The sequence below is a fragment of the Erithacus rubecula genome, assembly GCF_903797595.1.
Source record: "Erithacus rubecula genome assembly, chromosome: 9".
Classification (NCBI taxonomy): domain Eukaryota; kingdom Metazoa; phylum Chordata; class Aves; order Passeriformes; family Muscicapidae; genus Erithacus; species Erithacus rubecula.
This window is the reverse complement of record NC_136660.1, coordinates 1,413,029-1,429,621: the sequence shown is the minus strand read 5'-3', so window position 1 is coordinate 1,429,621 and position 16,593 is coordinate 1,413,029. Positions and strand designations below refer to the sequence as shown.

Genomic DNA, 16,593 nt, shown 5'->3' with positions numbered 1-16,593 from the left:
TCCTCTGGGCTCTCTCCAGTACCTCCAAATCCTTCCTGTGCTGGGCTCTCTCTATTTCTGGCACCATCACCTGTCTACTGAAATCCTAAGAGCTGACACTTAGCTTTTCTTTTAAGCCAGGTAAGTGAGAAACTCAGATCATCTGGTAATGTGGGATGAGTTGAAAAAAAAAAAACTCTCACAAACCAGTCAGAATTTTCTACCTTCTCCCTCCGATCAGATTATAAACTCAGAAAACCTGGAAGTTGCCATGTGCTGACTGTGTAGACAGAAGGTTTTGGGAAAACCTGGCTCCTGGAATTTAAATTTTTTAGCAGAGGTGAGCTAAAGGCCCAACTCCCCCCTTATTCCTATCCCAAATAACATGTTCTGGCTCAATTTTCTTAAGAAATGTGTCCTCCTGCTCCTTGAAAGCCTCCAGGCCTGGAACATGTTTGCAGCTGCAGCTCCAGGATGTGTTTGAGAACTGGAGAGCAGCACCTTCCCTCTGAGCACAGAAACACTGCAGCAGCTTCAGACAAGCCCAGGAGCTGCTCTGCCTCATCCCAGGAATCATTAACACACCTCAGGCAGCTCAGAGCATCCTCAAGGCCAACTCTGAGTAGAAAACATTCTTTTTATGCAGCAGAAATCTCATTTTACAACATTTCCTGCCTCATGCTTCGTGGCTCCTTCAGGACAACAGTATTTGCTGTCGTGTTTCCACCCAGCCTTGTGCAGCATTTTAAGGAATTTAACTATCAAACTCTTTTGTTTCCCTCAGATCTTGCTGGAAATGCCCCTGTGGCTGTCCCTGATGGTTTTCAAGAACATGTGGCCTGAACTGATGAGGGGACAAAACAACACAAAGGAAGAGCTGAAGATGCAAAGGCACAGGAGGGACAGCAGGGGCACTGAACTGTCTCCTCATCACTGCTACACTGAAATTAATTCCTGATTACAGTTCAGAAAATGGCACTTTATACTTAAGTCAGCTGATTCATTTTATTTTCCCAATATTCCCACTGCCTTCAATGCCACCAATGGCATCTTGTCTTCTCATGCATCTGGACTGGCAGCACACAGAGCAGGGCTGAGATCTTGGAAGAATTATGCAAAAAGAGCCTTTTTCCATTAATTTCACTGCCACCAGGATTCATCTCCTGTCCTGCACTAGAACATAAACCTGTGCTGGCAAAATTTAACTGAAACTGCTTCTCTCTGGGCCTGTGTTCAACCCATTTTTCCTTGCTCATTTGCTCTACAAACAAACTTAAAAAAACCAGCAGGTTTTCTGCCATGGGGATACATTCCTGGTTATGTCTTACTCCACTGCTTACCTGTTCTCCAAAAATGTTTTATCTCAATGTCCCACTAATTAAGGAGAATTTTCTTTTCCTTTTTAGATTTTTCAGCTTAAGTTTTTTTTTTGTGGTTCGAACCTCAGCTGAGCTGCAGCTCTACAGCTAAAACAGGCATGTAGTATGAGCAATTTTGAATTTTGAATGAATTTAATTAATGAAGTGGATTCAGATACACAAATTTCATTTCTAGCTGGTTTCAGTGCATTTCCAATTTAGATGAACAAGGCCACTTACTGCTAACAAAAAGTGAGTTAACAAGGGTAATAAAAGCCCTGAAATTACCTTAATAACACCTTCCCCTGGCTTCATATCTGTATAGATCTTGACATTGTAGGAAATGTTGGGGAAGGTTGGGGTATTATCATTTGCATCAATCACCAGGATGTTGACAGTCACTGGGACACTCTCCTGAACTCCATCAGAAGCTGTCATCTGCAGAGGGATAAAAAAAGCAGGACAGGAATGGATTTTATTGGTGTGTTCTCAATACAATTCCAAGAGAAATACAATTCCAATAGGAAAAAATACAAGAATCAGCATTTTGTTTCTCTCTGCATTAAAAATTACAGGAGAATTCAGCAGAGTCTGCATGTGCAAGACTCAGGGCAAAAGCAAAGCAAACACATCCAAACCTTTCCAATGTAGAAGTGAGAGGGAATAACTTGTCATTTCCCAGGGATGGGGCTGGGATAGGAGCTGTTGAGTTCAGGGAGTCTCACCTGGATATCACCACACCCAGGAGGTCTATTAAACCTCCCAGACAATATTTTGAGGTGGGGATTACAGAGTTGGGAGTTTTCTTATTCCACAGAGGAAATCTGAGCTCTCACTTCCAATGAAAATGGACAGAAAACAGGGAGGCACAGACTGGAACCCCTGCAGAAGAACTGGGTTTGCCCACAGATCCAAATCACTGCAGGGCTGTGAAGGGGTTCACTCACAGCCTGAGGGAATAGTAAACTCATTTAAGCTTTTTTTCCTCTCTTTCTATTTTTTTAATACTCCTGGTTGTGCTTTCTGTCAGCTTATTTTTTTTAAATTAGGGAAAAAAAATAAAAAACCCAAAACAAAGCTCATATTCCTGGGTCCAGGCATAAGTGAAGAAAGGAATAAAAAAGAGGTCTCAGATCCTGCCATGGAGCAGGCACCAGTCCTGGGGAGGGGAATCTAAAATACTGTTCTCAGTCAACTCATCCTTCACTGCTCTCCTTCTGGGCCATTTGAAGACTTCTGAGGATTGATCCTTTCCCAGCACCTGTTCTGAGCAGCACCCAGAGAGTTTTCCAAGGGCATTTTAACTTACAGAGAAGGTGTAGAGCTGCTGGGTCTCCCTGTCCACGGGCTGCAGCAGGGTGAGGTAGCGGGTGATGCCACTCTGAGTCACAGTGAAAAACGTGGTGTAGTCATTCAGGAAGAGATGGAGCTGTGGATCCTTGGTCTTTCAACAATATCAAAGGAAAAAAGAGCATTTTGTTATAAAATTCAAAGGGACATCAAGCTTCCAATTACTCGCTGCATGTGCTTGTTTTGGTTGAAAATTAAATAAGCACAAATGCTGTCATTAAAAATGTAAAAACCTGTAAAAAAAAAGGAAAAAAATCTCACTGCTGGCCTAAAAATTTAATCTTCTTGATGACAAATATATTAAAAAAACACCAGAGTAAGAAAATCCAAATGTAAATAAATATCTGTTCTGATTTTTTGTGTCTCTTACCCCCCCCATTAAACAGAATTTTTTAACTCAATATAAGAAATCAGATTCAAGAATTTATCTTCATATTAAAACCCAAAAGAAGTTGAACTTGATTAACAGAGCAATAAAACAGCTGGGTTGGTGCACTGAACAATGAGAATGACATGTGGTGAAGTACTTCAGGAAATAGAGCCAGCCCAGGGGGTGTCTTTAGTTCCCAGAAAGAATCCAAAAGTATTGATGCAGAATTAGGAACCTCTCAGTTGATGGGGGAAAAACATCATAAATGAACTGAAAAGTAACACTTTAAGGCAAAGAGTGGAAAAAAAGCCTTGTAAATTTACTCATGGCTTTTGAGGACTTGGGTCACTCCTGATTCCTACTTCTTTCAAGGTGTTTTCTGATCAAGTCTGATCAGACTCTACATGAGTTAAATTTTCAAACAAACTACTTTTCTTTTTCTTGCCCATAGTATTCCAACAACTTTCTGTGTCCTTGTCCATGCTCTGGTTGATTTAACCTGAGTTTCTACTGCTTTTGCTCATGAGTATATTTCAGTTGGTAGGGGAATGTCAATTCCAGGAAAATGAGAAAGGCTGGGAGACAAGTCCTGTAAAAACTGCTTTAAACTGCCCCCAGGAATGTGGAGATGAGGAACCAGAGGAGTGGTACCAGGAATGACAGAAAATCCAGCATTTTACCAGCTACTTTACAACATCATTCCACAAATCCCATCCCCAGGGAGGCCATAGGGTGAGCCAGCTGAATTCCAGAAACAATCCCAAAAGGAGAAAAGCTAAATTCAGAAAAAAAAGAAATCCCTAAAGGAGTATTATTTTTCTGAACACTTTCTGAATGCAAAGCTCTTTTGGAAGGGTCTCTCCATTAGTACCATTCCTGGAGGACTAAAACCCTTGGGAGCACAGGACAGGTCCCTAACCCCCAACCAGCACCAGGTGGCACCAGGACAGAGAGAAACTGCTTTAACTGAGTCCAAATAAAGCCCAAAAAACCAAAATATTCCACTATTTAAATGAGAAAACATTGCAGGAAGCCATGGGAAAGAATTATCCAAGTGTTCCACACGACTGATTCCTCAGTTCCTAAAGCTGCAACTGCATCTCCCAGGAAAATGAAAATTCATTTTACAGCCAGCAATGCAAACAGCAACCTCTTCATTCCAGGAAAACATAGGTAAAGTAATTGCCCATAATTGCTCACTTTGTAGACATTATAAAGTCAGTTAAGAATTTAATTTACAAAACCCCCAGTCAGTGTTGCTGTTCTTGCTTTCATGTCCTTTTAAACACTAATAAACAGCACTTTTTTCCTAATTTATTCCTGAGAAAAACCAATGATGGAGATCCAAAACCCTCCTGGAGTAATGTGTCCTATTCCTTTGCTATACTTGTCTTAGAAATGTTCTCCTAATATGGAAGGTAATTGCCTTTCCAGCAATCAATGCCTATTTTACCACCTCCCAGGCATGTCAGAGCCACAAAGCAATTTATTCCCTTCATAGGGAAAAGCATTGTTATGCTTGGACATTATTACCAGGAATGCTTGACATTATTATCAGGCATCTTGGATATTATTATCCCATTTTATGCTGCTTGAAAAGACAGCTTGACTTAATTGAACATTTCATGTGAGAGAGAACAACCCCAGCTACATTGCCAACACAATTTCCAATAATTCAGTTTCTAAAATAATTTTATTTTGAGATGTGGATTTCAGCATTTTTGTTTCTGGTGATTTCTGACATTACTGGGTCATGGAGACAAGGCTGGTCTCTGATAAATTGTTTAACATGGAATTTTAAGCAGGAAATTATCACAATCCACACAAAAGAGTTCACATGCAACATGCAAGCAGCATTTCAAGCACACACTTCAAACCTGAGGTACTTTTTAATTTAAAAAAGCACTTTTGTAATACTCAAGATGTCTTTGAAGACTTGTAATAATTTAATGAACATTAAGCAATCACAGTCTATGACTTTATTCCCTAAATTGGGTCCAATGTGTTTAAAGGGCTCTTTGCAGGCTTCACAAACCAAGGGACAGTCCCAGCCTCAAACACCATCAGGGCAGGGAGAAATGAGGAAAGAAAGGGGGAAATAAGGGAAGAAATCACACAATTAAGGCCAAAAAAGGTATTTTGCACACATAACACCCAATACCTACAGGGACAGCACCTGGTGGGACCTACAAAGGAAAACACAAAATGAACATGAGTGAGGAAACACAAACCTGGGACTGAGGGACAGCAGAACATTTGGGGGTTATTCATGGTTACAGACCAAAAACCAACAAAAGGACACAGACCACAAACTGCTGCACCCCATAAACAAAGCCTGGGCTCAAGTGTGTTCTGCTTGAAAAATCTCTGGAGAAATTCCTGCATGGATTGTGGGTGTTCTTGCATTCCTGCTGCTCCTCAAATCCCACCAGAGGTTGCAACTTGGCCCAAAGCAAACAGTTTTCTAAAACTGATGAAGATGAAATCAAACTTACTGGGGATAATTATAATATTGCCAAGACTGAGCAGACAAGGATATCTATTCTGTGTTTCAACAACCCAAAAAGTTTTTGGACAGGGTCTGTTTGGCTGTGAAGTTCTCCATGAGAGGTAGAAAAAGTTCCTAGAGTATTCAAACTGCTCAGACTTCCTAATTTGCAGCATAGGTCCATCCCCTAAAAGTGGCATTGATAACAAAGACACTTTGATGACACAGCTGAGTTTTCCAACATTTTAAAGTGGAAGATGATCAGCACTGAAATGTCCATGAAAAATTTGTTTTGTTGGAAAGGTGTTTCCAGCATCTGTCCTCCTTGTTAGTGGAAGAAGGGAATGAAAGGAGAGTCTTGCAGAGGGAAAGCAGGGCAGATCCTGTCTCCCAACACAAGAGAGATGTGGATCTGTTGGCATGATTCTGGAGGAGGCAGTGGAGGGGCTGGAGCCCCTCTGGAGCCAGGCTGGCAGAGCTGGGAGTGTTCACCTGGGGAATAGAAGGCTTCAGGGAGAGCTCAGAGCCCCTGCCAGAGCCTAAAGGGGCTCCAGGAGAGCTGGTGAGGGACTGGGGACAAGGGATGGAGGGACAGGACAGAGGGAATTGCTTTAAACTTCCACAGGGCAGGGATGGATGGGATATTGGGAAGGAATTGTTCCTGGGAGTGTCAGAAGGCAGAACACTGAGATCTTCATCTTAAAATAATCAAGGAAGGCACACAATGCTACAGAAGCAATTTAATGTTAATATTTCTGGTTTTCCTTAAGTGTAAAGATCTAAAAAATTTAACCCCTATCTTTATAAATCCCAAAGGAATTAAGCAGCATTTTGTCTTTGCCTTGACCATCTTTTGTTTTAATAATGATATTAATGGGCTGTTTAATTCTGGGAAGGGTATTTCCTGAGTTATTACAACTGTTGGTGTGTCACTGCAGGGCTGCCCAGGGCCAGCAGAATTTGTTCCCTTGACTGCAAAACAACTTCAAACAACAACTGGGTGTTATAAAAGCAAGCAGGCAAATATCAGAGAAAAATACTTAGGAATTTAAAATGCTTCAGTTCTCCTGGTTAAAAAAGAAGAAATTTTTAAAATCTATTCTTTTTCCTTCTCTAGATAGATTATTGAAAAATTCATAACCTGCACTTGTAGCTGCATTTAAAACTAATTTTATGCATTACTTGCTCTGTCTGCTTGTGTTGCTGCCAAAACATCAATAAGTAAAATTCTTTCAAATTTCCCACAAGTTCTCTGAACAAAAAATCTGGAGAATCAAAGACTGCCCTGAGATGGAAGTGACCCACAAAGATCATTGAGTCCAACTCCTGGTCCTGCATGAGATAACCCAGGAATGCCAAGGCCAGGTTGGACAGGGATAGTGGGATAGTGGAACGAGTCCCTGCCTCCCAACCCATTCCATGATAATACTCAGTACAGCTTTATCACCAACCCTAAGGACTGGAAAAATTAATTCTCTCCCATGGAAACCACAGAGGAAGAAAAAAAGAGGCTTGGGAAGTGTTATGTAAAGAGCTCTCAGCTCACTTAGTTTAAGGTCCTCATCTCAGCTTTGGTTTGCTCAGGTCTTAAGGTACTTGGGTAGCTTAATTTAATTTATGCCATTTAAACAGAGCACTTAATTATATCAGCACTCGGCAGTGTGGCTCTGCTGAAAGGTTTGTTTGCAATGTCCCATCTGTAAATTAATTTCTGCAAGGTTTATAGCAGGACTCTGTTATAATTCCCACAGGGTTTCAATTTAGAGGGGGTTTTGCTCTTTCTTTTTTTTTTCTCAGACACACAGTTAAGTGAGTACTTTCTTCTTGCATTTACCTGAGGACATGGAGTCATTTCAATTTTTTCAATTAGCAGGCAGAATTCATTATGATTAACTAGGGTCACCAGTGGGAACAAAGATGCACCAGCACAGAAGGGGTTTATCTCACTGTCTCATCAGCATTCTTAAATTTCAATATATTCCTAAATACCTGAATTTACTGAGGTACAATGACACCATCAGGACACTGAGACCTGCAGAAGTTAATGACCCTCACCTCTGCTGACACTCCTACCCTGAGCTCCCATCCTGCCCCATGAGGAACAATTTTAGTGTTTGGCCATTTTATAAGGGAGCTCTGTGCAATTGCTGCACTCCCAGCTAGAATTCTGGGAACTCTCCTGCCCACAGCAGGCTAGAAGTACTCTGTGAATCCCTGGCAGATGAATTGAAACATGGGCACCTCAGTCTGGTTCTCTCACATCCATGTTACACCTGCATCATGCCATGGCCTTGGAAAGGGCTGTGCATGGACCAGGTGATGCCAAAGGAACAGGAACACGGAATATTCCTACCAAGGAGGAGACTGATCCCCTCTGGCTGCAGGCAGATCCCTGTGTGTCAGAGAATCCCAGAGTGGTTTGGCTGGGAAGGACCTTAAAGCCCATCCAGTGCCACCCCTGCCATGGGCAGGGACACCTTCCACTGTCCCAGGCTGCTCCAAACCTCATCCAAGCCTGGCCTTGGACACTGCCAGGGATCCAGGGGCAGCCACAGCTGCTCTGGGCACCCTGTGAAGAGAACAATTCCTTCCCAATATCCCATCCATCCCTGCCCTCTGGCAGTGGAAGCCATTCCTCCTTGTATCACTGCACACCCTTGGAAAAAGCCCCTCACCATACATTTAGATATTAATCCTCCTGAATTTCTTTAAGTCTCCCAGTGACAGCAGAACCCTACAACAAGAAGAAAGCCTCAAAATAGATTTTTGGCAATTACTTCTTATGATACACTGAAGTATTCACCTTTGCCAACAAGGAAAAAAAGAATTCAGTTTTGGCTCTGCCTCATTGTGTATCGTGTGGCTGAAGTAGATTTTCACTAACTTCACTGAAATCCCACTATTCATCATCCCACTATTCATCATCCCATGAAAATTAAAACATGAGCTTAAGCTCACTAGGAAAAGCATCTGGGTGCTTGAACTGCCATATCCATGGAATATCCTTCCTGTGGAGAGAAAATTTCAGGTCTGTTTCTACTGAGCCACAGAAATTCTCAACACCTGTTAAGGAGCTGCCTGAAGCAGCTCAAGAGAGATACATTTGTTTTTTACAGCAATTTCTGATGTAGATTATTTAAAGTATTGTCATGCTCTCAATAAAGAATCTGCTGCAGATTGAACAGATTTTTTTCATTATTAGTGATGCAATTAGAGTGACAAATACTTGGGCCACAACTCTGTTGGAATTTTTACTGCAGGCAAACACAAATTTATTAATGAACCTCCTGATCCCAGATCCAAATATTGGGAGGAATTCATGGGAATGTGCTGATGTATAACAATAAAATGTGGAACCCAATGATCAAACTGTCAGTGATGAATTTCAGAATCTCATAGCACGCCTCAGAACTCCAGCCATGAACTTGTACTGATCAAACAAGGAGCAGAAAGGACTTCTGGTGGGAACAGGAATCACAGGATTTTATTATAAAACTAGGGCATTAAAAGAACAGGTTGCTCTTCCATGCAGAAATTTCCTAAATGCAATATTTGTATTTTGGGTGTGTAAATAGTATGTTGGTACTTTCTACATGATTCAGTCAAAATCAGCTCAAATTCAGGATTTAACATTTCCAAGTGATCCTATTTTTCTGCCTTGGGTATGACCTGTTATGGAGTTACATGGAGAACCTTGAATTATCCAATCTGCCTTTGACACACTGAATAATTCTCCTGGGCAGAGCTGTGCAGGTGCCAGGGAAGGGTTAATGCATCACCATTAACTCCAGCCACAAAACCCTCTGGAGCTCCATGAATTCTCAAGTCTCTCTGGCATCCCTTGAGTGTATTAACATCATCCACCAGAAATAGGAAAAAGACCAAAAAAAACAGCAGCTGTGAAAACTGCCTCTAAATTTGAGTGTCTGAAGTAGGACATGGAATTTTCTTCCATTAAAGGGAATTGCTTTGAATTATTCTACAATGGAGTTGTGGCAAGTTCTGCTGGGTGGCTTCTCTGGGCTTTATAGCACAGGGACACCTTCCCCTATCCCAGGTTACTCCAAACTCCATCCAGCCTGGCCTGGGACACTTCCAAGGATGGGAAATCCATCAGCTCTGTGTTATATTTATAAACCTGATCCTTGCCCACCTTGACTATTTCTATCCAAAGCAGCATCCAAGATCCCATTTATTTGATCAACCAAGAAACTGCTTTTCTTTCAACAGAACTGAACCTGAATGTTTCCCAAGCAATTCAGATCTTCAATAACTCCTGCTGATTCCCACCCTGTGCCCTCACTCCCTATCTTCTACCCCACTTCCACAAAAGCCAGATCCAACAGCTTTTTCCATCTGCCTTCCAACTATTGATTTCTAACAATGCCCATAAATTGATGGTGAAACTTTAATGGATAAAAATCCTCTGCAAGAACTTGGGATTTAAAACTATAAATCACTCTAATGCTGTGATGTATTAGTGCCAATGGGCTCTTGTGTTCCTTAAAAAGCATGAATTTGCCTAAAGTGAAGCTTTGAAAAGCAGATTGTTTTCAAACTCTCAGATTAAGAACTTTACTCAAGAGATCCTATAACTATTCCTACAAAACCTAAGCCTGCAGCTTGGCTTTCTTCAGTAGCTGAAGGAATAAAAAAGATCAAGGAGGACAACTGGAAGGACAATGGCAATTAGAGGGGAAAGAAATACTGGCTAAAAAATCCATAATGATCTTGGTGAGAACAGAAGAAAGGTCAGAGGTGTTGTATTGTTATTACTTGCTTACTATCCCTCTGGAGATGCCTGACTTCTGCTCTGAGTAATGTTACATCAAAATCTGGCAGAGCAAAGAATGCAAGGAACTTTCAGCCTCCTGCTGTTCCTCCTACTCCTCTTCTTTTAGGTTCAAATGAGGAATTCCTTTCTCTCTGAGCTCCCCTCTTCCATTTCCATGGTGTGGGGCAGGCTCATCCCTGCCACAAAATACATTTGAGCTTTCACCACCTTGAAAAGAACAGTCTTCCAGAGAGGTGAGCAAAACACAGCAAAAACCCACTTCCAAATCTATCTGAACTCAGAATGCAAACAAACAGAACATCACAATGAGATAATAAAACTCTCTAAGCACTCTACAAGCACTCTAGAAGAACAAGCTGTACCTCTTCCACGTCGTTGTCCAGCACCACGACCTGCAGGGGGGAGGTCAGGTTCCGATTATCCGAGATGGTCGTTCCCACTGGGGAGGATTCCAGGATGAAGCCCTCGTAGGTAGACCTTGTGAAATAAGGCTTCTGGTTGTTCTCATCCAGGATCTCGATGTGGAGATTGGCAAAGGCAGGGAGAGGATGGCCATTGTCTTGTTCAGCCTAAAAAATCACCTCATTTGTCAAAGGTTCCCAGTTATGAACCGCAGCTGGGGATGATTCTACTTAAGAGTCATAATTCAGATAAAAAATGGACTTTTTCCACAGGTCCCCTTACTATGGAACTCAACATCATGGAAAAGAGAATAGGAGACAAGAACAGGATCACCTTCCATCACAGTTGCATTTACACAGCCACGAGAAACCCAAACCGTATGCAAATACAGCTCCTTAAACTCTCAGGGTTGAGGGTTTTGGAAAAAGTTCTGAAGGGTGAAAGAAAACTGGGAATGCTGATGGTGCAGCAGAACTCACAGCAGCAGTAAGAGAGTTAAACACAAAAAGTGGGAACAGCACATGTGGATGCATTTGCTTCCTCTATCCCCAAATCTCTCCTCAGCATTAGACCAGTGGGATCTTAATTTGGATTTTGCCTATTTTTGAATCCCAGACTGGTTTGGGTGGGAAGGGACCTTAAAGTTCATTCCATTTCACCCCCTGCCATGGGCAGGGACACCTTCCACTATCCCAGGCTGCTCCAAGCCCCATCCAGCCTGGCCTTGGACACTGCCAGGGATCCAGGGGCAGCCACAGCTGCACAGTGAATTCTTTACTTCCATGAATAACCCCCTCATCTCAATGGCAGCTCTGCACCTCCCAGCAGTTACTCCCTGATATTTTTCACCTCATTTATTCTTATTCTCAAACTTCCTTAAGATAAAAGCACTAATTGCCCATTCCAGGGTGCTAATCCTATAAAAACCTATGATCCTGCTTCCTTTTCCTGCAACTTCCCAACCAACAACCAATTAAAGCAAAGAAACAAGGGAATTAGGAGACAAAAAATAATTTGGTCTTCAGTTTATAAAGAGCAAACCAGCTTTAATTACAGCCCTGCTCTTGATACTGCAGCAAGACAACAGCAGGGCATTGAAAGACAGTTTCCTACTCCTGTGGACAGAATTTGTATTCCTAAAATCTGGAAGCACACACACCCTGGATGTCAACAGAGAGAACAGGGCCTAAATTCCTGTTCTTAACAAGATTTTCTGTTTGCAGAGGTTTTATTTTAATCTGGTATTTCCCCAATTTCAAACAGATAATTCCTAATTTTTCAAATCAAGAATCCAAGGAATCTTGGGTCTGGAAACATTCCTTTGACTTCATCAGAGTTTTTAAAAATATCTTATTTAAACACCTTTTCTTGGTCTGAAAAATGTTAATTCTCTTTCTTTATAAAACAGCAATAGTTTGGTAATGATAAAAATCTCTATTAAAAAAAAAAGAAGAAGTTGTAAAACCTTCTTTTTCAAATAAAAAGAAATATAAGAATAAAATTTTTTATTTTCTTCAAAGGAAGTAATGCCACCTTAAATAATTAATAAATAACCAATTTTTAGGGAAAGAATGGATTTTTCTTTTCAAAATATACCTGGATTACTCTTGAACAACAAGAAAAAATACCCCAGGCTCCAGTCCAGCTGATGCTCCACTGAATGAAAATAAACTACATATGTCAAAGCCAACATCACCAAAATTACATGGCAGGAATGGAATTTTTGCCCAAGTTAAAATCTGAAAGCATGAGAGAAAATCCCAGGAAAAGCCTGCTCCACAAGCAACACACACTGCTGGGATTCTATTTTATAATCAGATGTATCATGGGATCAGAGAATCCTGGAATCTTTTAGGATGGGAAGACTTCCAGAATCATGGAGCCCAAGCTGTGCCCTGTGCCCACCAAGTTACTTTATAACAATGCTTAATGTTCCCTGCCATAAGGAGTTCCTAAAAAAAAGGAAAATGCAAATAACAGAGTCTCTCAATCTTCTGAACAGCTTGAAACACCAGAATAATGGCCTTGCTTGAAAGTCCAAGTGAGCCTGGAGCTTATTCTGGGATAAAAGCAGGAATATTCATCAGGTGTTGCAGGCTTTGTTGAAGTGCTGGGAATTATACAGGGCCAAACACAAAGGAAGTTGTTTGCTCCCAAAAGTGGACTTCAAATTTTAATCCCTGGAGCCCAAAATGAGAAAGCAAAGGAGTCCTTCCTCACTGAGCACTTCCACTCTAAATCACCTCAGCTTTCCCTCCTGTTCACCAGTCAAAACAATGGATTAATTTCATTTATTTTGTTTCCAAAGACACCAGTATTTTAGGAAAAAGAGGAAGTTTTGCAAACATCCACTTCTTTTTGCCTTTTGCTTGAAACAAGGAATTTCATATTACAATGTGAAGAACTGAGTTGCTTTGAGGTGTTCCATGAAGTCAGTCCTAGAAGCAACACTTCACTGCAAGCAGAGCTCAACACAGACCCCTCATAATGCTCCAAAAATTAATTAATAAAGCTGCAACATTGGCAATTTTTGCTTCAGTGCCCTATTTCTTGGGGTCAATGTTTAGAGTGGAGGTTTGAGGGTTTTTTGTTTGTTTTGTGATGGTTTGGGGGTGGTTTTCTTGTTATTTTTTGCTTTGCTGTATATGTTTTTAAGAGATTAAATTATACCTCATGAGAGTTGTTCCAGACATTGACCACTACCAGTGCAAACCCTTCTCCCCCACATTGTTCTGCAAAACACTTGCCTGGACTTGCTGGCCACAAGTTGAAGCTTTTTTGCTTCCTAACACATATTTTGGAGCACAAACAGCAAATAATTTACATTTTTCTTCACTCAGAAAGCCACTGGTATGTAAGCCACAAAACATTTGGGTTCCAGTCCTTCAAACAAAAAGTTTTAGTGTCAAAATAATGAGGGATCTATCAAATAAACCCAAGGATGTGACCTTCTACCAAGACACAAAAAAAGCAGCATAGGATTAGATTCTGGTATAACAGATATTTAACTGATTTTATTACATAATCTGGGCTGAATACTGCTTGTACTTGTAGTGTCCATAATTTTATCTTGATGGAAAATGGCTGGAGATGACAGGAAAGCAGTTTCAGGTGGGATGCAAGGAGTGAGCAGCTGTGGGAATTAACAGGACAAACAGGAACTTCACTCCTTCAAAGCAGCAGATGAAACAGCTCCCCCCAAAACCCAAGAAATTAGAGCAATGCAGAAGGCTCCTCATGGAATTACAGAGAATTCCAAGCTGGAAAGAACCCACAGGGATCACAGAGTCCAGCTGCAGGTCCTCAGCACTATCCAGAGCTGGAATATTCTCCAGCCAGCTCCCAATGTTCCCTTTCACTGCCACAGTAGAAGGTCCTGTCCTAGAGAAACATCTGAAAGAGAGCAAAATGTGGCTCCCTTAATTAAAACTCAGAGCTCCCATTTCTCCATGGAATCACAAAATCCACTTCAGAAATCCTCCATCCAAAAATCTGTCCCAAGGTGCAAGTAAAAGGAACTGTTTTATCTAAGACATGTCCATGCTGCTCCTTTTCTCCAAGACTACAGAGTTATCTGAAGTGTAAAATAGGCTAATTAAAAATAAATATTTTTTAAAAATCAAATGGGGGGTTTATCTTCATGTCAGATCTTTTATTTGACAAAAATGGGAAGGTCCAACCCTAGAAGCAAAGAAAAACACAAAAAAACCCCCAAAAAACCCAAACAAAACAAAACAAAAACCAAAACCAAACCAAAGTAATAATAATAATAATAATAATAATAATAATAATAATAATAATAATAATAATAATAGTAAACAATTAAAACAAAGGAACAAACAAAAAAGCCCCAAAAAAGTTCTCTCCATCCTTCAATCCCAATGGGAAATTGAACAAGTGGAGCTGAGGGGAGAGTGGTGCATGAGGATAAATGTGAACTTCACACACCATAAAAAAATCTGGGATGATCAGGATTTATTCCTGATGAGGGGCTACACACAAATCCATGTGGAAGAGTAGCAGGGGGAGCTGCAAACTGTGCCTTGAGAAGATCTCAGACTTAAAGAAATCAAAATTAGGTGGCAGGGGATGGAACCAGATGGGCTTTAATGTCCCTTCCAAGCCAAACCATCCTGGAATTCTGTGATCTATTATTTACATGTATGTGATTAAAACTGGGAGCAGCCAGCAGGGAGAGAGGGAAGGAAGGGCAGGGTGACAAAGGTGGGAGGGTGAAAATAGGGACAGCATTTGTCCAGATTTAGGCAAAACTTTAGGACTGGAATCATTCCCAAACACAAGGAAAGAAGCACTGAATTGGATTAAAACTATTAAAACTTGGCTTAAGGACAAGGAGCATAGAATGTTTTTAGAACACAGAAGAAATGCGACTTTCCTGACAGTGACTTTGCTATCACTGTGGAAGGGAAATTAAATCAGCACAAAATGTGTCTGGACACTGGGCTTAAAAAAACACTCAAATCTCAAAATATCCATTTTAGGGCCATGGGTAAAGGTTAACTTCAGGATCAGCAAGACTCACAGTGCTGCAGGGCAGTGAACAGTAATTATGGGTTATTTTCCAAATATTACAACTTTTCCTTCTTCCTTTAAAAGCCCCACCAGCTATGAAGCCATTAGTTTTAAGTGCTGAATGTTAAACTTTACATGGAAAAAAGATTGCTTGTTATTGCAGAAAGGAAATTTCTGTCAATAAAAGCATTTCACATCCCAACAGGACATCCCAATTACTGATTTTAATGATTTCATTGCTCTGAGAGTTCTGACACAAAATTTAGGATCAATCTTACTGATCTGAAGAACTATTTTAGTGATTTAAAGGAAAGATTTGGGTTTTCTGTTTTTTCCTTCATCACAAAGATAAGCCCTGTCCCTGCACTCAGATGTTTAATTCTACATAAAATACCATCACTGTATTAAATGTAAGAGAGAAAAAAAAGGCTGTCTCAAAGAGAATTAATTGAATTCTGAGTTCACCTAAGGGCTGAACCTTTGAAAAGCTAATTTAAAAATACACTTACTGTCCTTATGACCTACAGGAGATGCACAACCAAAGGAATGATTGGGAAAATGTCAGCCCTTACAGGAAGAGGATGGAGCAACTCTTTAATGAAAATCAACTTCTTCAATTATTTTCCTTATCTGTTGCCCCGAGCACAAACCCAAAAATTTAGAGGAGCAAAAAATAAGCACAAATCCTCTGAAATGCAAGAAAATGAAGACATGGGAAGAGGGGAAATTTGAAGCTACCCCACACAAAGGTAACAAACGTCAATAGATGATGGAGCCAAGAGATCAGAACAGGCTGGGAAGAGCTGAAGGCTGAAATTCTTGCAAAAATCAACCAAACCTTGCAGTATGAAGTTTCTGAAGGGGTAAAAAAATAAATTAAAAATTCAGGACTTTTTCATTCTAAAAACCTACGGAGCATTTCTCTAATTGAAGAACTTCCAGTCCAGTGAGCCTCAACTGATGGGCATCTCCTCACTGCCTGCTGGAATTGTGCTGTCTGAAATTCAGAATAAACCAGCCACAGAATCACAGAATCACCAAGGTCAGCAGAGTCCTTCAAGGTCATAGAGTCCAACCATCACCCCAGCAGCACCAGCATCACCCCTAAACCATATCCCCAAGGGCCACATCTTGTTGTCTCCTGAACATTTCCAGAGAGGGTGACTCAACACTGCCCTGGGCAACTTTTTCCAAAGCCTGACCACTCTTTCAGGGAAAAAGGAATTTTTTCTGATGTCTAATCTGAACCTCCCCTGGTGAACGTGGTAAGAAGAGCAATTCCAAAATCATGCTTGAAGCTGCAGCCAATGACAGGAGC

At 40.9% G+C, this 16,593-nt stretch overlaps 1 protein-coding gene across 9 annotated transcripts in view; it reads right to left on the bottom strand.

The window, feature by feature from the left end:
* PCDH15 (protocadherin related 15) overlaps nt 1-16,593 on the bottom strand; it is a gene marked incomplete at its 3' end in the record, with an annotated part of 626,608 nt that overhangs the window by 128,982 nt on the left and 481,033 nt on the right. For all 9 annotated transcript variants that reach the window (XM_079312511.1, XM_079312506.1, XM_079312514.1 and 6 more), the window contains 3 exons: nt 10,703-10,909; nt 2,647-2,781; nt 1,626-1,775 (listed from right to left, as the gene is read on the bottom strand). In XM_079312511.1, the coding sequence (XP_079168637.1) occupies nt 1,626-1,775; nt 2,647-2,781; nt 10,703-10,909 (492 nt within the window). The remainder of the gene's footprint in view (nt 1-1,625; nt 1,776-2,646; nt 2,782-10,702; nt 10,910-16,593) is intronic.